At 51.8% G+C, this 20969-nt stretch overlaps 10 protein-coding genes across 10 annotated transcripts; 5 read left to right on the plus strand and 5 right to left on the minus strand.

Annotated features, from left to right (window-relative positions):
• Positions 1–670: 670 nt before the first annotated feature.
• On the minus strand, positions 671–2239 carry Z517_04097 (uncharacterized protein; the record flags this gene model as incomplete). Its single annotated transcript, XM_013429428.1, has 2 exons — positions 671–1836; positions 1888–2239. The coding sequence occupies 2 exons, from the start codon at positions 2237–2239 to the stop codon at positions 671–673; spliced, it is 1518 nt and encodes a 505-aa protein (XP_013284882.1).
• Positions 2240–3777: 1538 nt separating this feature from the next.
• Z517_04098 (uncharacterized protein) lies at positions 3778–4965 on the plus strand (the record flags this gene model as incomplete). Its single annotated transcript, XM_013429429.1, has 2 exons — positions 3778–4153; positions 4214–4965. The coding sequence occupies 2 exons, from the start codon at positions 3778–3780 to the stop codon at positions 4963–4965; spliced, it is 1128 nt and encodes a 375-aa protein (XP_013284883.1).
• Positions 4966–7070: 2105 nt separating this feature from the next.
• Z517_04099 (uncharacterized protein) lies at positions 7071–8167 on the plus strand (the record flags this gene model as incomplete). Its single annotated transcript, XM_013429430.1, has 3 exons — positions 7071–7147; positions 7200–7286; positions 7342–8167. The coding sequence occupies 3 exons, from the start codon at positions 7071–7073 to the stop codon at positions 8165–8167; spliced, it is 990 nt and encodes a 329-aa protein (XP_013284884.1).
• An 845-nt stretch (positions 8168–9012) lies between these two features.
• Positions 9013–9225, plus strand: Z517_04100 (uncharacterized protein; the record flags this gene model as incomplete). The annotated part of the gene is made up of 1 exon (XM_013429431.1): positions 9013–9225. The coding sequence occupies one exon, from the start codon at positions 9013–9015 to the stop codon at positions 9223–9225; it is 213 nt and encodes a 70-aa protein (XP_013284885.1).
• Positions 9226–9942: 717 nt separating this feature from the next.
• Positions 9943–10279, plus strand: Z517_04101 (uncharacterized protein; the record flags this gene model as incomplete). The annotated part of the gene is made up of 2 exons (XM_013429432.1): positions 9943–10038; positions 10151–10279. The coding sequence occupies 2 exons, from the start codon at positions 9943–9945 to the stop codon at positions 10277–10279; spliced, it is 225 nt and encodes a 74-aa protein (XP_013284886.1).
• An 855-nt stretch (positions 10280–11134) lies between these two features.
• On the plus strand, positions 11135–12274 carry Z517_04102 (uncharacterized protein; the record flags this gene model as incomplete). The annotated part of the gene is made up of 3 exons (XM_013429433.1): positions 11135–11307; positions 11358–11373; positions 11486–12274. 3 exons carry the CDS (start codon positions 11135–11137, stop codon positions 12272–12274), a joined length of 978 nt encoding a protein of 325 aa, XP_013284887.1.
• Positions 12275–13473: 1199 nt separating this feature from the next.
• Positions 13474–14631, minus strand: Z517_04103 (uncharacterized protein; the record flags this gene model as incomplete). The annotated part of the gene is made up of 1 exon (XM_013429434.1): positions 13474–14631. One exon carries the CDS (start codon positions 14629–14631, stop codon positions 13474–13476), a length of 1158 nt encoding a protein of 385 aa, XP_013284888.1.
• A 1137-nt stretch (positions 14632–15768) lies between these two features.
• On the minus strand, positions 15769–17195 carry Z517_04104 (uncharacterized protein; the record flags this gene model as incomplete). The annotated part of the gene is made up of 2 exons (XM_013429435.1): positions 15769–16627; positions 16681–17195. 2 exons carry the CDS (start codon positions 17193–17195, stop codon positions 15769–15771), a joined length of 1374 nt encoding a protein of 457 aa, XP_013284889.1.
• A 407-nt stretch (positions 17196–17602) lies between these two features.
• On the minus strand, positions 17603–19096 carry Z517_04105 (uncharacterized protein; the record flags this gene model as incomplete). Its single annotated transcript, XM_013429436.1, has 3 exons — positions 17603–18516; positions 18570–18879; positions 18956–19096. The coding sequence occupies 3 exons, from the start codon at positions 19094–19096 to the stop codon at positions 17603–17605; spliced, it is 1365 nt and encodes a 454-aa protein (XP_013284890.1).
• Positions 19097–19597: 501 nt separating this feature from the next.
• On the minus strand, positions 19598–20458 carry Z517_04106 (uncharacterized protein; the record flags this gene model as incomplete). Its single annotated transcript, XM_013429437.1, has 1 exon — positions 19598–20458. One exon carries the CDS (start codon positions 20456–20458, stop codon positions 19598–19600), a length of 861 nt encoding a protein of 286 aa, XP_013284891.1.
• Positions 20459–20969: the final 511 nt, after the last annotated feature.

The raw sequence follows: 20969 nt of genomic DNA on the forward strand, positions 1-20969 counted from the left end.
TACGTCGGTGGCACGGGGAGGTCAGCGTTGGAATTGACGTATGCGGCGAGGCGGTACGAGGGAGTGTGGAGGGACACATACTTTGGGCTTGGTGCGCATGCTGGCAAGTCTTGGCAAGCCTTGGCAGGTATTCGGCTTACCTGTCGTGCCTGTTTTTTAACCAAAGCCTGATCAAAAATTCCAGTTAAAGATGAACCCCACCAGCCCCGGGTTGCCCCGATAATTAGCCCTTTCTTTGACGTGCCTTTTATACAGTATTACCAAATATTCGGCATTTACTAGGCCACCCATAGGCAGCTGGGTGGGCAGGCACTCATACTTTGGTTCGCTACATGTATTGAATAGCCTGGTTCGTCCCACCCCCATCTGTAAGTGTGTTTCATGTTTACTTCCGATTTCAAGTCTACTAAATAATAGGCTCAAATGCTTGCTACTCGCCCTTCTGCCGTCTGCCAACCCTTCCTTTCCTGTCGTTGAACCTCCTCTCCTCCTGCGGCCACCGAATGCTCCCTCTTCGTACCTTGTGGCTACGCTATGAACTCCTCGATCAGCTTGTCCAAGCCCAGCAGATCACCATCTCAGCAAAGCGACTAGCCAATTGCCTTCGCGAAGTAACCTGAAAGCCCAATCAAGATACTCATAGGAACTGGGCATAATCAATCAGACTATATCAAGTACCAGTTTGCCCAGATGGTCCTGCTCCTCTTGCACCACCTCTTGCACCTCCTCTTGTACCTCCTCTCACTCCACCTCTTACTCCACCTCCTCTCCCTTGAGGCCGTTGAGGGACCACACCGCCACCGGGTCTCGCGGTGCTAGGCAGTGGATGTAGCGGTGCGTTTGTGGCCTGAGCTGTCGTGCTCCCTTCTGGAGGCGCAATATCTGTGTCTTCTTCCATCCTGATGTTTCCGTTCACCCAGATAAACCTCCCTCCTTCTTGTCGTAGCTCCCCTATGAGCTCGGCAAGGGCAGGCCTGTCGGGTAGCTGACTGACGTTCGTCAGCCCTTGCAATCGGACAGATTCGTGGACCTTCTCCATTCCAATTGAGTATCGTCCCGGTGTTCTCGGTGCCTGGCCTCCCTGAATGCCGCCACTGAATGTGCCTTGGGTTCGAACTTGGCCCTGTCCTGCTTCTTCTTCTGGAATTGCTAGGTTTTCACCAAGGCCCCCAGTCGCAGCGACTGTGATGCCAATGCTGTTGAGCTGCGCTATCATCCATCGGAACGCCGTACCTGCTAGACCGGAGTTTGGCCCAGCTGAGGAAGGGCCACCGCCGACATCTGAATGCTTCCCAAGAAACCAGGTCTGTTTGATGACTTGTCCCAGTGCCCGTGGTGGGCCCCAAACCTCGGGTAAAAACGCCTGGCGCATTTCATGCAAAGCAAGGGCTTGAAATCCGTACTGGATACTTCCATGGAGGAGCTTTGCCTTTGTCGACAAGTCTGGGATTGTAGGGGGCACTCCGCTGCGCACCCTCTGCTGTGTGGATCTCGGCAGTCCAAGGGCTTCGACTGTGTCAAAAACTCCAACACATTCGACTTTGGGCATGATGAGCCTCACGGACTGTGGAACTCGGTATCGGCTATTATCTGATGCATTCTTCCAGTCTTGGAAGAAGATGTCGAAATTCGCCATCCTAGACTGACCGCCAGCTGGGAAACCGGCAGTTGCAATGAAATCGGCCGCAAAGCGTGCTGTTGCTGCTCCTCTGGAGAAGCCAAAGAAACACAAAGTGTCTCCTTGTTGAATCCTCGGATGATCATCAGGTGAGGGTGCTGCTTGGCTTGGGAGAGGAGCAATGTAGTTGTATATGATCTTGATGTGGTCCTCGAGGCCTATGATGTATCAACCTGCCTGTAACCGTCTCATGGGGCTCGAGTACTCACCTTGGCCCAAGGTCATTTCATTGATTTTCTGTATAGGATGGGTAAACGCAACGGTGCCTACTCCTTGCTGGTAGAAACAAATTTGCTCTTGGCCCTCGGAGCCGCGCTCTGCCATGGAGAGGGCGAGTTTCGCCAGGTTACTTTCGCTGCCCGAGGTCTTCTCTGGTGCAACTTCGCCGGTTCCGTCGCAGAAGATGAGAAATCTTCGACCTGACGGCGCGGGGGCTCGCTCTTTTCCCTTGGTAGACGAAGCGCCTCCAGGGGGAGCACCGCCTCTCCCTCTGCCAGCTGGAAATCCGCCTCTCCCAGTCGGCGCGGCTCCTCTACGCGGAGCTCCGGTAGATGTAGACATGGTGGTGTTTGCTTTGGGATTGGCAAATATTGAGCTTTCGACTCTGCTGTCAGGTCGCACAGTTGCATTTGTCAACTTATGGTCGTGACCTGCAGTACATATTATCTACCAAAGACAGCTATGCTTCGAGATAGCTTTCTCCCCGGTCAGGCTATTAAAAGAGTCGTGGGGGCAAGCCTTCCTGCTAGTCAATATTGGAAAGGTCTCATGGTAACATTGTCAGCCACCACTCGTTAGGCACAGATGCGCAGTTCCCCCGGCGGGGGCGGGGAGGGGAAGAGAGAGAGAGAGAGAGAAGGGAGGCCTGGTTTTCCCAGGGATGGTCTTTGGTCATTGCCCTTTGCTTCTGGTGCAATATTACAGGAAAAGGCATAGCAGAGCGCCACGTGCAAATCCTGTAGGCAACGGAACGGAGTAGGATGCTTACGGCAGCCCCGACCCAAGTCTGATGATAGCCTGGCTCATATATGCTTTAAGCGCCGCGGGCCGGAAAAAAAGAAGGTAGTCTTGTCCCAGTATAAAGAATGTGGAGGCCATGTTCGATTTCTGTAAATCCGAAAACTAAGGGGGCGGCTGAATCCTCGAATCTCTGGTATTTTGATTGGCTGGATAAGAGTTCTTGAGTGGCTAGAATATATCCTAATCTAGTATGAATGGTTATCCGTCTGACCGGATGATCGATTCGGAGTGCTTGTGGGCCTCCATATAAAAGAGTCGGTACTGGCGAGTGACGAACTGGGCTAGTTGGATATAGTTCGAGGCATGTCTCCCGACATTTTGTTATGCCGGCCACGGCAGAGGATTGCCAAGATGTACCCATCCCTGATCACAGTGGAGGAATTCCTTTGGTATTCTCGCTGTGCAACTGCTTGTAGTGGAGGTGGTCTGACTGTAATGATATTTGGAATGGCAGTCCACCTCCGCCCCACGAGCAGGGAAGATGTCTTTATCATTTTTGGAACAGAGACGTTGCCGAATACCAAGACGACCGAGACGACGTTACAATGTAGGTAGTTTCTTTCCGGATCTGTTCTCCGGAAGGATTCCACATGGAACCAAGTGGGGCAAAGGGAATCATTCCCCCAAGGTCCCAGAAAGACATGTATAAATATATCACACAGCCTTGGAGACACCTTTAGCTGAGTGTGGGTATTATAACTGAAGTAGAACTAAGCCATCAAGGCCAAGACGCTGGACCCAACCGATGCTGACATGTTTTTCAAATCAGGTACCTGAAGCATTACTACAGTTGCGAATGGGGGCGGCCCCAGTACAGACGTAAGGGGGCAGAACGCGCCATTCTGGTCTAGCTTCAACTTCTCTAGTGAATCCTTGTGGCACTGGTCTACGAGTACAAGGGGGGAGGGGGTAAGCAAGGCTTATAGCGCAGTCTTCATACGGGTATTTCTTCGTCGCTCATGTACAACCCGTTCCTTGCCTAGGGTCTTGGTCCATCATATTCTTCCCCAAAGCATCTCTCGCGCCCGGTGTTGGATACTCACGCCCATCATCTTCCTACTCTGCGATTTTTTGGAAAAATGGAGAACCATCACCAAGCACAGCACTTTGGAGAGGACCAAGGGCACGGTGACTTTTATTATCCTGAAGACCACGCGCAAGGCCATTTTGACCCGGCGCAAGATGGTCTTGTCCAAGGGGAACATGGATATGACGAGGGGGGACAGGGATTCGACCCCAATGGCCACCTAGGGCAATTTTCCCTTAATGCGGGCGAGATAATACAGGATAACGATCTTGGAGAGGGAGAGATAGGACAGACCGGTCATCTTGAGGAAGGGGAGATGGAACAGGAGGGTGATGATGCAGGGGAAGATACCTGGGCGAAACTGCAGGAGCTCGAGGCCCAGCTGGACAGGCTCGAGCGCAAATACGAGAAATCGTACTGGTCTGAAGGTAAGTCTGTTGAATCCATCGAGCGCCAGCCCTCCCGTCACTCACTCATACGTCCTCTAGAGCCGGATGAAACGCTACAATCGAGACTTCACCACCATTCGTTGAACATGACCAACATTTGTTTTCAAATCCTAAGGATTGACCCCCAAAATGAACGCGCAGCCGCCCTTCACGGTGACCACTCCGCCTCTATCTTCGGCCAGTTTTACGGCCACGGAGATGTTGATCCCAGCGAGCTCAAACCTCGAATGCACCAGCACATCTTGGGAGTCCCGCGTCCTCAAGACACGGACAGCGACTCGGACGAGGAGAACGACCCTGATGAGGACTATGACGAAGACGCCTTCGAGAATGAGGACGGCCCTGAATATTATGGTGAGGAAGAAGGTCACCAAGAAGGCGACTATTACCCGACCGGGGAAGATGAGGAGTATCAGCCGGACCACGAACAAGATGACAACGACGAGCACTATGATCACCATAACGACCCGCATCAGTCGTGGCAACATGGCAATAATGAGAACCACGCTGGGCACTGGCATGATGGTAACACCCTCGGCGGTGATGAACAGGATGACTACGGCTGGCAGGGTGAAGGTGGAGGTGAAGGTTGGAATGGAGATCAGCACGAGGGCGAATGGCAACACGGCCACGATCACGGTGGAGGATGGCAAGAGGGAAGCCATGGTGACAATAGCCACGACCACGATGGAGGCTGGCAGCATGGAGGTGATGGCGACAACAGTCAGCACCACGGCGGCCAAACACATGATGATAATGATGGCAATCACGGGCATTCTGGGGGTTGTTAAGCTACCAAAACCCCATTGGAGGCGTAGAAACCGGATGCAATCGCGAGAGGTAATGTGACAAGAGTTCCTCAACATGCAAATATAGAATCAAATGGCAATTCCCATTCGCATTGAAGCCGAAGGATTTTTCGCATCTCGATCTTGGCGAGCGAGCGAACCACGGCTGAGAGAGCGGTTCAGGTCACATTGCTGGCACAAAGAGAGGAAGTTGAGTACTCGGTGAGGTCTAGATAGAGCTGGCAGTTGTGGGGGTGTGGACACTGTCTGGTGCCGTATGGTGGTTTCCTAATTAGGTAAACTGATGCCCTGTTCTGGATAATATTGACTTGGCCACTCACAATACTCCGTCTTCATCTGGCTGAGTCAACGCACTGTACTCTGTACCCACCGTCTACTCGGTCGTCCTATCTATTTACCTGCTAGGATTGGCATTTCTTACACCACCTCCATGAGCTGTTTCCACGAATAACTCACCATTCCATGGAGTGTAGCCCTGTTCTGAGCACAGACCATCTTTCCAGCCACACCGAGACATTTCTCTTGACCATCATGGAGCAGGTGTGTACAGTCAAGCTTCATGGACACTTTCTTGTAGTCCGTCTTTAACGGACCGCCGAGTCAAGTATCTGAACAATGGCGCTTATCCTGAACTTCGAGACGACCAATTCTCTTTGTTCTCCGTGGCATAGATTGGCCCTGACAACGATGGAGCTGTTCTCGTGGTGCAACAGAGCCAGGGTTCCTTTGTCTACATCGCTATTCAGCCTCTAATCCGGGGAACTCTCCCACTTACCGAGTTATCCAAAGCCTCAACCATTCCGCTTCACGCTTCTCTCTGTCTTTCTTCGGGGTGAATTCATTGTCCTGGTCTGCCACCCGTGATGGGTACTAATATGCGCCTCTTGCCCCATGAGGGCAGTATTGGACGACATACTTCGCTGAGCCCTTGTTTGAGAAGACAGATTCGAATAGCACTTCGCCAAACATGAAGTTCATCTTACCCCTCAGCGCCCTATGCCTGTCCGTCGCCGTTTCTGCCGGGGACGTCCAAAATTGGTCAATTTGCCCAGACAATTCCAACCTGTGCGATGCATTTTTTGGGGCGTTTTGCTATGCCAAAAAGGATACGTGCTGTCCCGATGGAAGTGGTAGGGCTCATGCTTCCGCCATATGTCCGAGGAGACTAGGACTGATCGAGTGACTATACAGGGATTTGTCCAGGCGGTTATAATTGCGGCACAGGAGTCGCTGCCAATCGCTGCTGTCCGTCTGTGAGTACCCGTGCATGAGTTTTGCACCCTAGTACATCTTCCCTATACTAAGAAATAAGACCTGACGAAATGACCAGGGAATAACAATGCAGCAGTGTGCCCAGATTGCTGTTATTGGCAAAGCGAGCACTGTCCCTGCCGAGACGACGACCAGGAAAACAAAGTCAACAAAAACCACCACCAAGAAATAAACAAGGACTTCGTCGAAGTCCAAATCAACAAAGGCGACCAAGTAGTTTGGTCCTATATCGATCCTCAACTTGTGATGAATCATCTGGAGTTGGGTGTCGACACCCGCATGATTTGAGAGTTGATAGTGGTCAATGACAGGTCATTGATGGGCATGTAAGATTGCTTGACATTGGCTGCGATTCCATAGAGGAGCATGAAGCCAGATCACAGAAATGATGTTCAATCGACGTCTGCCATACGTACGAGGGTAGAGCGATACAAAATCCTTGGTGGCCTTTTCGGTTTTATGGTTGCCTGATTGTGTACCGAGTAACTCGCAGTAGATTCGCCCATCTTGACACATGCCGAGGCTGGAGAGTGGCGGTGTGGCTGATGTGGTTCGATGTGGCGCAGGCAGGTGGGTGGCAGGAGGGGGCGTTGAGACGGAAGTGACGTATGTTGACCTTTTTCGACTGTTGCTGGGATCATCATGTGCATCCTGCAATTTGATCTCCTCTACGCCATAAAAGAAACATTGTAAAGCCTTCTGGTTTCTTCGACAAAGAAAACATATTTATTACCTCCCAAAACCCACTTCATTCCAAAAACATACACCTTATCCAGAACAACGTGCTATCTTCGCACCACCAATTCATCCCCGCCATGTCGACCACCGTCCATGTCAAGGGTATCTCTCATGATACCAGCGAGAAGGAGGTCAAGGACTTCTTCAGCTTCTGGTGAGTTTCAGGTTTTCCAGAGAACGTTGTACGACATTAACCTCTGATATAGTGGCAAGATAACCTCAATCTCTGTCACACCCGAGTCCGGTGCCCCAGACGCCGCAAAATCTGCCACCGTGACCTTTGAGAAGGAAACGTAAGTCTAGGAGCCTCAGGATACTTCAACTATGATGTTAACACTGTTATCCTAGTGCCGCAAAGACAGCCCTCCTCCTCGACAGCACCCAGCTGGGCAAATCTCAGGTCCACGTAACTGCGGCCAGTACCATCGATGACGTTGCTTCCAAGGCTGGTGCCGCGGTTTCGTCCGCCCCCGGTGACGACCACATCGAGCAAGAAGATAAACCACGTTCGAGGATTGTGGCCGAATACCTTGCTCATGGCTACTCTCTCTCAGACCAAGTCATCTCAAGAGCCATTGCTCTGGATCAAAAGCATGGTTTCAGCAATCGTTTCACCAGTGCCCTGACCAACTTCGACCAGAAGTACAAGGCTACCGACACAGCCAAGTCTGTGGATACTAAGTATGGAGTGAGTGACAAGGCGATGAGTGCCTGGGGTGGAGTCCACACGTATTTTGAAAAGGCACTGGGGACTCCCACTGGGCAAAAGATCAGACAGTTCTATATACAAGGAGACAAGCAGGTCAGAGATGTGCACACCGAAGCCCGCAGACTGGCAGACCTGAAGGCAGGCAAGCATTATGAGCCAGAGCCTGTCCCAGGAACGGACAAGACAGTTTGCAAATGTGGTGGCGAGGAGGGAATATGTGGATGCGCCCCAGGTCATTGCAACTGTGCTAGGTGCGCAAAGAGCGATGTCGGAGCCATTCAGCCAGAGCCCGTCAAAGGCACAGACAAGACAGTGTGCACTTGTGGAGGTACCGAGGGCAAATGTCCCTGTCCTCCTGGCCATTGTGCCTGTGCAAACTGTGCAAAGGGCAGCTCAGAAGCAACCACTGAAGCAAAGGAGGCTGCTCAAGCCAGCGGGCAACAATTGCCAACCGGTGCTGTCTAAGGGAGGAGGGAGACATGGCTTTATCACCCAATGCTTTATTCTTTGACGGTGGAGTCTCAGTGGTGTGAACGTTGCATTTGATGGAGGCCTGTAGTGTCCTTGAAATAGTATCGCGTGGTTACGTTCATCCAATTCACGACGAGTCCACTGCAGGCAGAAAAGTTGGGCATTTTCAACGAGATGGTTCTTGAGCTCTTTTCCCTCTGAAAATTGTACAGTGGATTTCAGTGGTCAGGGAAACATCACCTAAGTTGTTGCTACCAGACAAAGTAAATAGTGGATGGTTCAAGCAAACAAAGCGAGACCATCGTGGCTAGGGGGGTCCAAGTTGCCGCATCGGGCGCAGTGTGATTCGCATAGGTGGGCCAACGGGCTGGGACTCTGGGAGTGACCCAAAGTGCCAGACACCCAAGACTTCCGAACGCAACAAATCTTTGCCTGCGCCTCCCCCCCAAAACACCTGAGCAGCTTAATTCTCGTTCTGCCCACCTGGAATGACTCCTGTCCTCACTGCCACATTTTTCCTACAAGTACACCACATTGCCATCGTCCCGGACGATAGCTTCATCCACTGTCATCTATTATCTGATTCCATCATTCCCCAGAGTATGAACAAGCCTTCCACCATTCCAACTGATCGCTTCTGTGAGGCCTGCGGAGAGCCTGGATAACTGGGCCGATCGCCTGCACCGCCCACAGTGGCAGAAATAAACAACGCACAACCAATTGGATAAGTCAATATTTAGAAGATCAAGTGTACGTGAGTGCGCGACACTGTTTCGCGGCAGGTCATTCATTAACGGCTTCGGCGCAGTCGGTTTTGGACGAGACAATACCCCGCCACCATGTGCTTCGAACGCCTGATCAACCTGAGGTGCGGTCACTACGAATCATACCAGCTGGACAAGACAGGTTGCAAGTATCAGGCTGGACGCCGGTGCCCCAACTACGTGCAGCTCAAAATTCGCCAGGACAAGAGCCGGAGCTGTCCCAACTGCAAAGCCAGCCTCCTGGCCACATTCGGCATCGCCAGTCCAAGCTTGCGATGGGGAAAATAGATTTGCAGGTGTGCTTTGAGTCATAAGCGTGAATGTTCTGGTTGATTGAAAGGTAGAAGGCAGAAGGCTGATAAAAGGCGGATAGCTGTTTGTGTGACTGATTAAATGGCGGTCTAGATTTGTTGGCTTGCTGGATTCAGTTGAGTTTGTCTGATATCTGTGCAATATAAATCTAGGCAATGGTGGAAACGTCGTTTTGACCTTTGGAGAGACCCAGATCAAGCGATTGCGCGCTGGAATATATGGTTTCATCTGATCCACTCATTCTAGAAAATATCACCACTCGACCAAGCAAGCGAGGCAATGCAAGATTCTATGGCAAAGTCTCAGATGCCGATATGCAAGAGAAATTCCTTGCAGGGTATTGAGGATCTTTACTTCCCTTGCCTGGAAAGGCTCACAGCAGGCGTGACATGGTTCGTGGCGACCCAGTATTTCGTAACCATCAAACGTCATAGTTCATAGCGGGATCATCATCGTGCTCAGCGGGGTGACGAAGGACGCAGCCTCTTCTCATTTATACTGAGTCCTGTTTCTCACATTCACATCTTCTCCAGAACTCTCTTTCTCTCGTCTATCAAGCCAACTCACGCATATCCATCTACCCAAATTCCAGTAAGTCGACATACAAGCCCTCAATCCCAACATCTGCTCGAGCAAAGCCATTGCTCACACAGCACACAGATCGTGTACAACACCTTATCCTCTTATCACACAATGTCTGCACCGAACCAAGGCCGTCAGTCACCAGACCCTGAGCGACAGACCGGCGCTCAGCAGCAAGATCATCCCTCCCAGCCGGGCAGCGGAAAGGTATACTTCCCCTAGCTCGCGGTTGTGCACCCAGACACAAACCATACCTGGCGACTCTTGCCAAAACAACATCAATGGTACCTTGATCACATTTGCTAACTATGGCGTATAGCTCGACAACTCGCAAAGCAAGAATGAAGGCAAAGATGACCAAACCGCCAACCTCACAAGCAACCCGAAGCATATCCTTCAAGATCATGCCGAGACAAAGACAGGCAAGGGTACGGGGGCATCGAGCTAGACATGTGCAGGGTGAAATGGACGAGCATGCTAAGCCTAAGGAAAGAGTAACGGCCAGGATATTGTGACCGGCCTGTGACAACATTTAGAGAGCGAATTCAAAAAGTTGATGCAACCCGCCCTCAAGTTTCTAATCGGCTGGTAGTAAGAACTACTTTCATGAGGTTGGCTCGAATGAGCAGAAATGAATAGGTTTCGTGCCCTCAAGCCAAACCACAAACCCGGTCTATCTTGCTCAAGTCTGTTCAGGACAGACAGGAGCCGTTATTATTCGCTGATGGTTTCGTTCAACCAAGACCGAGCTCTTTACAAATTGAATTCTTCAGCAGGCCTTGTCCGTCACTACCATGTGACCTTAGTTTTCCAAACCGCTTCTCGAGGACACTGCTGAAATTAGAAATGCCAGAGGAAGACAGTAGCTTAGAGAGTATAACAGATTCCATGACTCCAGATATAGTAGAAATAGATAGGACAACCCAACATCGGAGCACTTCAACCTATAAGCGACCGTGACACCATGGCCTGTCTTGGAGCTTCATGCAGCGAAGTACCGCTGTATAAAAAGCACTGCTAAAGCTTCCAACTGTTGTAACGTGTATTCTCTATGACCTCTCTGTCCTCATTGCCACCGGGGCTGTTGGGATTGTGACGTCAAGCAGCCCCAAGCCTGTAGTTGTAGTGCCTTGAGTGCTTGAGAGCGTGAGTGCGTGAGTAGCAGCGGGACGGCCCGTCTTTAGCGCCTGAGGTTCACGAAAACGGCAAGTTTCCAACGAACCAAGATCGTCCACAAATGCGCGCGAAAAAGTGCGCAGCGAGATCTTGACGCCCATTGAAACCCATTTGGTGGACCGAAACCATGCTCCGTCATGTATCTGTGTACTTGAACGCACTCTCCATATTCTACCTATATCTATCAGCTTCGGTCACTGTCGCCGCCGCCGATGAGACAACGGAGCTCAACGGTGCCTCCCCACGCAGGGGCTACTCGAAAGGGGAGCTGATGCCCGTCAGCTGCCTGAATAGGACCATGTGAGTGTTGATTCCGCGGGATACTCTGTGCCACTACTAACAGGACACAGCGACACTGGAGAGCATGTAAGTTGTGCCGTCTACCACAAAGAACGTTGGGCAACGATGGGCTTTTCAGCGGGCAACGGTGGCGTCTGTCGAGGTGTAAGACGCATACTGACGCGGAAATTGCTGATAGATAACCGACGACCATGGGAATCTACAATATATACCGTTTCCGACGTGCAATGAGACGGGCCAGCCGCTATCGTTCAAGTACAACGAGCCGCAAACGCAGACCTGCACGATCGATGCCCTGCCCGACGAACTCTATCACCTCCTCGAATTCTTCGTCCACAGCGATGTACCCCTGACTTGTCGAGTCCCTTCCTTTCCATTGACGCAGGAAGAGCTTGGAATCACATCTTCCCTCCCCGACGCGAGCGGGCTGGGCGCCGCGGAAAAGGGCCTCTGGACACCCTTTACAATTGCGCTGCAGGGAGTTCTTCAACTCAGCCATCTGCATCTACACACAAACATCAATGCTCTCTTCCACATGTCCCAGGACCCGGACTCGCCACGAGCTTCCTCGCACCAGTCGTATCTGATTGCCTCGACTGCTTATTCTCTCCCAAACACCTCGTCCTCCGTGCCCAGCGAGGGCGCCAAAATCGTTCGCAATGAGCCATTGGTCCTTACGTTCAATGTTGGGTGGATTGACGGAGCAGTCTTACCCGGCATGGTTGGCCGGCCTGTCCTCAAGGTGACGGATCACAGCATAGGTTTTTCGTTGCTGAGCTTCTTCGCTGTGGCTGCGAGTGCTGGCGTGGGAGCTATGGCGATGCTCGTCTACGAGAGGAGGAAAAGCGGGCGAAGTGGGATATATTCCAACGGCATCCTCGGCGGAAACGTAGGAAATGGCATGGCGAGGAGCTCCGGCTACGGTGGCTATGGTGGCTACAACAGCAATATCGGCAAGAGGGATTGATGTTGCCCACCTGGTGCGGAAGAACAGGAATTCTGGTATGCTCTGACCGATTCGATAAACTATCTCAATGGCTGCAGCTGTGAGGGATGGTTTGGAAATTCCATTCGGCCACGGCAACAAAATTGGACCTCTGGCAGACCGGCCGTGGATGTGAGTGAGTTTGGAGGCGACAGCCGTTCCGCATTCAGGGTGTGGCAATTGAGCATCACCTGTTTGGTCCATATCATGCTCTGCTTCCTCGCAGTACAGCCCTGCTATTGGTCATTGACGGCATACGGGAACCTCTGTACCTGAGAGCCAGGAATGCTGCACTATGTCTGGCTTGCTTGGTCATCAATCGATCAAAAGTGTCACCACATTGACCTTCCAGAATAAAGCGCGTTTCGGCAAGCAGGAAAGTGGGTGACGCCGTTCCTTTTGGTGGGAGAATGGTTACTCTCTACGGTAGAGTCCTCCAATCTCCTCCAGCCCACATCGACATGGAATCTGAGCTATGGGTTCGCCAGTCTCGGGCAAACCTTGCCTGTTCCGTCTCCCATAAGGACGAGCTCCAGGATCACTCAAGGGTGAGCCCACCGAACGGAAAGGTGGCACATACTGGCCCAGCGCGCTCTCACTCTCCAGGCTACCCCAACCTATGGGCCAGTGCCACATGGGTGTCAATTCGGTTTAGCAGGCAGGCAAGCAGATAGAGGAGGAGAAAGACCCAGACAGGCAGACGGGAAGGATATGATGATATTATGATGATGATGATCGTGTTAGATTTTGACCGACACCCAAGAATCTCAAGAGTTCTTCCCAACATATTTACCTAGCTATTTTCACGAGGTCGTCATCCACGGCAAGCCCAAGTCGCTCAATCAGGCGTCAGGATGCTCACTGATCTCTGTCCTTCGACGGGTGAAAGAAGATATGTAGGCTCATAGACATATATGCAAAGCATTCAGCAATGTTAGTTCGACGTATGTTGTTGTCTGCGCGTTCTTGACTGCCGTGCGCTGAATGGCGGAGGTAAGCCGTCGACATGTTGTCAGAGATCGTATCATCAGCACCACCACCCGGCCACCCATCATATCTCTCTTCCCAGTTCCAATTCCCGACCTCCAGCCACTGCACAAAGCACAAAGCACAAAGCACAAAGCACAAAGCCCCTAGCAGCCTAGAAGCCCAGCAGACGAGTAGACAAGTATACCAGCAGCCTAATAATAAAACCGCGGCGGCCACGAAGGCACCGTATCGCGCCACTCCTCGTGACGGCTATGAATCCCCCGCTGGTCTCGCTGCTGCAGCTTCTCGTCCAGCCGTTCCTGCGCGGCAATCAGCGCCACGGAGTCCTGGTCACCCTTTGCCAGCACTCGCGACACGGCGGGGACTTGCTCATGGTCGTGAGGTCCTCCGAGGATGTCTTTGTTAGTGGCGACGGTCTTTGGAGGAGGAACAAGAGGAGGAGGAGGGGGAGGAGAAGGGCTCAGAAAAGGCAGGTCCTGTTCGTCAGGTGGGAGTGGTCGGTTCTTGGTCGGGTTGGCGGCGGGGTGTTTGGGCCTGCGGGTGGCCGAGACGCGGAGGGGGCTCGAAAGTGCTGGTTGTAGCTCCTGTTCATGTTTCCGAGCCTCGTCACCCAGAGTCGTCGACGGTGATGCCGGTGGTCGTATCTTGCGTCCTGGCCGAGTTCGCTCGTACGACTTTCTTGAGGGTACTAGATCAACTCTGGACACGTTCGCTGTTCCATGATCCGACGACGCTGGATGACTGTCTTCTAGTTCTCGGGCGCGAGCGTGGTGCGAATCCAAATCGCCGTCGAGTATATATGACGCATGTGCCGGGCTGGGTTTTGCGGAAACTCGAACGCCAGGTCGCGTGGTGGATTCAAGGAGAGACGTGTCGGTCATCCGAGCTCTCTCTTCCGACGACGCGGACAGTGCAGTATCGCCGTCTTCGACTCGAGGACCCTCAAACATTTGCACCTTGCCGTTTCGACCCTTTTCGCACACGACCCAATCTGCTTTCAGTGATAGCTTTCGCTCACGGCCCTTGCCGCCACGACCGACCACGTCCCAATCTGGATGCTTGGGGACAACTTCCCAGTCTCCCTCACCGTCGCGCTCGCGGTCATCTGCACCATTGACGTCGATATCACCAATCGCCATACCCCCCGCCGACACATGCGGACGTTTCTTTTCGTCAAACGTATCTTCACCCGGCTGTTTCGGACCCTGAGCGTGAGCATTTGACGACACTGAACCCCGATGTCCACGGACATTATCCCCGCCGTTCAAACCAGACTGTGGTGGACACGGACTGTCCTCGGCATTGTACAGATACATGTCCAGCCCAGAGAGTTTATTGGCCAAGTCCATGATCGGGCGGGTGCTCCAGTCCGGGAGGAAGACGGTATCGGTGTGCTTGAGTTCGAAGCGGCCGTGGCGGTGGGTGCTTGACGAGGAGAAGATGCGGGTATCCAGGGTTGTCGGTATCTGCTGCGACTACCGTTGTGGCTGTGGCTGCTAGACACCCTGTAGTTTCTTGTGGTGGGAAATTTATGTTCGATATGTGACAACGATTTCCTGGTGTTTTGTCTTCTCTGTCTTTTTATCGCTAGATATTGCTAGATATATCCAATCAGGCAAACAAAGATTCGCAATATGAACAGACGAAGGAAGGAAAAAGACAAGGATGGACGAAGAAGGAGAACAAGATCTCGGTTTTGAAGGGAAGGGAAAAGAGAACAGCCAAACAAACCACCATGCATTTCTTCGTTTGGTACGCACACATCCCCTGTCCTTTCTCACCTTCTTCAAACCCACCCCCTCCCCTCCTAGCTGGACCTTTCAAACAGCGTTCCGTTCATCCATCCGCCTATACACAGAGCGAACAGAACGCCATCCGGCATCCCCACGCACTCGCTCTCTGCATCTTTCATGACATGACACGCATGTCCGTTGCCGATTTCGTGTGAAAGACCTGCGTTCGAACCGCGCTTGTTTGATTGGATGATATTCTGTTCCCTCGTCCGGTATTGTTCTTCAGAGTCTCGTTTTCTGTTCGTTATCTGTCGACAAGTTTCAGATCGACAGAATGACATGCAAACGGACGGAGAAAAAAAAACGCGGGACGAGACAAAGTCATGGTTGCAGTCTTGTCAACCCCTGGATTCTTGGCATTTATTCTCAGCCTCATCCAGACAAAATGTCACCAAAGGAAAAGTACAAAATACGTAATATACCAGCAACTGTTTGCAAAATTAGGCCTCACTGAGCAAAGGTCTTCAGATAGGCGGATTATACTTAACATATTCGTTTTGGCAGTACTCGATACATCATATGTTATGCCTCTTCTTGTTCAGTACTGATGGTGGACTCAACGGCGTTATCTCAAACGCCTGCAATATACTCTATGACTGCATACCACACATCATTCCAAGCAAAGTGCGCTGTGCTCTTTGCCATGGACAGACTCTGTCCCTGCATAGCCATCCGATCATTGTACTGTCCCAATCAAAAACCTCGTTCGAAATCAGGTGTGGTCAGCTCCGACTTCACAAAGGGCCTGGTTAAACGGTAGGACCATCCAGGCTTCTCCTTTGCCGACATTTCTTTCTTAATCACTGTCGATTCCCCCCCCTGCACCTTTGCCTCGGCACTATGTTCACTAGCACTTTCGTGTTGCTCACTGGCCGGGCGAGAAAGTCGAGCAATGACACTCCCGAATTTCCTACCCAATGGAGAGTTTGCCAGCGACGAGCTTTTCTTCGAATTCGTCGAGAGCGGGCCCGACGTTGATGAAGCGATGCTAACAGTTTGACCCTCCGGCGTGGTGAGACTTGATTGACGACCTTGCTTTGCCGACTCGTCGTCCTGTCCAGAATTGGAGTTGACTTCGGAAATCTTGCTTAGCTGAGCAGCAGATTGGCCATCCGCTTCCATATAGTCAGGGCCATGTCGAAGTTGAGCGTCGTGAATCCATTTCCTCCGGAGTGAGATGGGGACGTCGTGTGCGTTAGTGTCCATGATTGAGCTGTGGACAGCCAGCCGCACTCCGCGGCGGGAGAACCTCCGTGCTAATGCATCTTGTTTCTTCCCCTTTTCATCTGCAGTGCTGGCTGGAAGTACGTCTCCCATCACTGGAATGTCGACACCCGTAGCAGACGACAAGTTTCGGCCGTGTGCGCCTGGTTGGAGGGTTGGAGAGGGATCGTTAATTCCTATCGAGGAAGTTGAAGGCGAATGTCCATGGGCCTTTTTGGCAAGGGTCTGGAGGTCCTTGATGGCGGTCCTGCTTGCAAAGACAGTCTCAAGGATAGCAAGATCTTCTTGCAAGGTGTGTGGTGAGGACTCGGCTAGGCGACCGGGAGAGCTGGAGAACGTCAGTTCTATAGTTCGCCTCAAGTTCAAAAGGGGCGAACCGACTTGTAAGTTCCATATTCCTTGCCATGGTGTAGGACAGTGCGCATCACAATCAGGGTGGTCTTGTTGACTTCCAAGTGTTTCTGCAACTTGCGTACGTATCTCTTCTTGGTCAGCCAGCCCACTGCGCTGGTGTTTGGGCCATCGGCCTTTTGCATCTCTTTGCAGCAATCTGCAATGTCTTCAAAGATGCCCCTGAGATGTGCACGAATCTCGCCCAGATCTTCACCAAACGCCTCGGTATAGAGTTCTTTGTTGGCCTGGACCGCGGAATCGAGGCTGTGGAGCTCCGAGGCAAGCAGCTTCAACTCCTCAATGACAGTAGCAATATCCGACGAGGTGCTCTCATGTCCACAGTGCTTGCGGAGCGTATCGAGAGTACTCGACAGTGTTTGTGCTCGAAGTGCAAGACTTCGTAAATCGGTGGTTGCTTCAGCAGAGGAGGATGAAGGAGTGGAATGGTCAGAAGAGCGAGCCAAAGTGTCCACGACACCTGCACTACCTCGTCTTTCGTCCATGTTTGTGCAAGAGTAGAGGGACCGAAGGCAGTGCCAGGAGGGAGGGCTAAGTATCCGCTCGAAACCACTTGTCAATTTTGTTGGTTTGAATGTGAACAGACAGAACGCAGTGTTCGAGAAAGCTACACTGAAGCTATTGACAGAGCGATTGCACGCAGGGTTTGGCAACTGCGACTTGGTCTATCTACATCATGGTCATGGAAGGCAGGCTTCCACCCCAAGCACACAGGTCGCATGTAATAGTGACAGTGCCATCAGACGTCTTCAACTCAGACAGGCATCGGTTTCATCGACTACAGGAGATATCCCAGCACCTCCTCTCATTTACACAACCCTCTGTGATCAAACAGCTGACATCTTTTCGATGACCACATCTGGTCTCATGAATTTTTTCATATTGTGCCCTTTCACGCCTTCCCATCGTCGGTGTCCGCTCCGTACCACATCGTACGAAATGGGCAATGCGCGCATGCAACGCCAATCGAAGTATAGCGCTGGTGCTCGATCCGGATGTTGTGCTCTCTCTGGCAGCTTGGACACTTTGGCGTGTCATTGATCCATCTCTTAAACCCCGTGAATGCATCTTTGACTTTGGCATACTCAATACGCAGCGCCTCCTTCTCGCTACGCAGGGCCGCCTTGACCTTGTTATTGGTAGCTTTGGATTCTTTGAGGGCCTGTTCCTTGTTCTTGACCATTTTGTTCAAGTCTCCAATTTGCTTCCGAAGTTTCGAAGTAACGGGGTCGCTTTTGGCGGGCTGGTTCTCTTTCTTGGTGTTGGTCTCCTTCAACTGGACCCCACTAGCCTTCTCCTTCAACAGGTCCTGTTGTAAAGAACATGTGAGCTTGTCGAGCCGTTGAGCCATCGCTTGTGCAGCTCGAGTCCTTCCATCGGCCAGTGCCAGTGACTTCTGCAGCTCTTCCATTTTCGATTTATGCAGCTTCTCTTGATCTCTGGACGCAGCTTTCTGCTTTTCTGCGTCTACCTTTAGGACCAAACACTGGTCCCTGGTCTTTTGTAATTCCTCTCGTTTGTTCACAAGGTCCTTTTGCCACTGTGCACGGACGGACAGCATGCCCTCCCAGAGGCTAGAATTGCATTGCCTAAGCAAAGTTACCAGGGACGTGTCTTTCTCCACGACAGGAATGTGCAGTGCACAGATCCTGAAGAAGGGTTGTATGAAGTCGTCATAGGCTCTGAGAATGTAACCAGCCCAGACATGGAAGTCTTCAGACAATGGGCAACCCGTACGCAGTTCCTTTTCAAACCAGGTGATAATCTTTGCACGGAGATGTCCTTTAGGGGTCCAATTTCTAGTTGCTTCGCCACGAGGTAGACATTGAGTTCTGGAAAGATTTCGTCCAAGTTAATACATGGACAGACATCATATGTATCCTTGATCAAGGCTTGCTTTGCCATCAAGATGGCCCATTTGTCTGCATTAGTGATGGTGTCCATAGTCTTGGTCGAGCCACCCAAGAGGTTGACCGTGACAGGCTTGCCCCGTATGGTGACCAGGAAGGCGTCGGTTGATGGGAACTTTTCGCCGAGGGGAAATTGAGTCGAGGCAGCTAGTGTGCTCTGGAAAGATTCCGGAATGTCGTCCCGGTACATGAAAGTGAGGACTTTGCGGAAGACATCAGGAGAGACTGCGTCCAGGATGTACGCCTCGCCATCGAGAAACTGGAAACTTCGGAGTCAGTGACCGAGGAGAGATGTATAATGGTGGCGAGGAGGGCGAAGTGAAAGAAGTAATTACCGTTGACTTGCACGCATCTCTTTCCAGCACCGGTGAGTGAGCGGCAATGACTGATTTGTGCACAAGAAAGAATTCTCCGCGACAGATTATGATCAAATCGCAGCCCGTGCCGGTGATGAGGTAGTGCAGCAAGGTACCCATGGCTATCGGAGGCAATGTGCCGAAGATTGAGGACTCTTTCCTGAAAGGTTTGAGCATGACCTGAGGTGAGGTGGGGTGAGGTTGAAGTGAAGCAGAGACGCTGACTGCTAACAAGGCGCAACAAAGAGCAAGACGCGATGCCCCATCCCTGAAGTTTCACAACACAGGACTTGCTCCCCATCGCCATTCTTCCCTCATTGGGATCTTTGTGCATCTTCGCTTGTTCCTGGCATGAGTGCAGGTCAGGCAGTAGCATTCATCTGCAGCCAACATCTCTTCACTGACCAGTGCATCCTGGAAGAGTCTATCTTCTCGCCACCACTGCACTGATACTGTTCTGCTCCCTCTGCGCTGACATGCCTATTTAGCCAAAGAGACACACTTGCCGGGAGATGTAATGCTCCCAAACTTCATCCTGACTGCAAATGCTTCGATCCAGAGGCCTGGATTGATTTCTTTATAAGTCCTTGTATTGGTCGAGTTATCCTTCTAGGCCGACTCTCAGTCCCCGAACAGATCCTCCAAAGTTTGACACATCCGCTTCTGCAACTCCCTTAATTCTCCTCTGTCGATTTTGCCCTTGTTGGCTCCAGCCCGTTTCTCAGGTCCATCCTCCAAAATCACCAAGTCATGCTTTATAGCATAAAACGGTACACCCAGTGACCGCAGTTGCCTGTCGAAATCTGCGGTCATGGCCAGCAGACCAGCATACACCTTTCTGTCATAAGCGTCCAGTTCTGCCTGGTCCGCCTTCTTCTGTGCCTCTGATGGTGCAGCCCCGCGGGATTGAGTAGCTGCCACATCCTTCGCACCCAGCGACTTCAAAATCGCCGAGACCTGCTGCGATGTCCCAGATCTGCCCTGCTGTCTAGCAACAATGGCTTCACGGCCGGCCCACCACTGGCGCTCATGCTTGTGTTGTTCGTTGATTAAATGCTTGATCCTATTGGCCACTTGTTCGTTGTGAACAAGATGGCGCGAGACGTGTTTCAGTGCTGCTGGCCAAGTAATTATGGTCGATGCATCGGGCGCATTGAAATTAGGAGTCGAAGTCTTGCTGCGAAGAGTCTCCGGCAGAGCCGGTGTTGACGTCCTACTCTGTGCCTGGGGCGCTGTAGGAACTGGGTCTTGGTGGCGGTGGATAGGTGGCGGAGAGACAACACGCTCATGGATGGTTGACGGGAGTAAGCCCAAGCCCGGGATCAGCGTATTGGCGGAACCAGTATCTATCCCATGGAGACTTTGACTACTGTAGGAATCGAATCTAACGAAAGAGGGCTGAGGTGGCGGTTGTTGCTGCTGGGAAAAGCTATTCAGCGCTGCTAGTACCCGCTGGAGCTCTGGATTCCGCTGACCGTCCATTTCAGGTCACGACCAAGTCAAAAAAGCAGAGCACCAGAGCAGCAACGAGGCTAAGTCCATGGACAGTGTGAAGATCCTCTTGATGCCCTCATAGAGGAGCTGTGGTCTTGTGATATCTCAAAGATGTAGAAAGGAGGGAAAGTTGAAGGTCCAGAAGTGATGATGCAGAAGTCAGTCAGATCAGCTCGGCAAACCACAGCCTCGCGTCTTGGCAAGGCTGCGTCCCTTTGACTCGAACCAGAATGCAGGTGGCACATATCGTATGTTTACATCTGTGTTGTGGACATGATGTGAAGGTTCCTTGATTGAGAAAAAGTGGACTAGCAAAATCGTCACCAAGGGGAATGGCCAGCAAGGCAAGAGGATCTATAGTAATGCCTAAGAGATGACCGTGGAGGCAGTACGGAGTCAGTGCACCAAGTTGACTGGACTTTGCCATACCCGGGACGAAAGTTATGGCGAGTTTTCTTCCTACAAGTGATTGGTTGGGATGCTAAACAGGTGTTGCCTC

The sequence above is a fragment of the Fonsecaea pedrosoi genome, assembly GCF_000835455.1.
Source record: "Fonsecaea pedrosoi CBS 271.37 unplaced genomic scaffold supercont1.3, whole genome shotgun sequence".
In the NCBI taxonomy this organism is placed as follows: domain Eukaryota; kingdom Fungi; phylum Ascomycota; class Eurotiomycetes; order Chaetothyriales; family Herpotrichiellaceae; genus Fonsecaea; species Fonsecaea pedrosoi.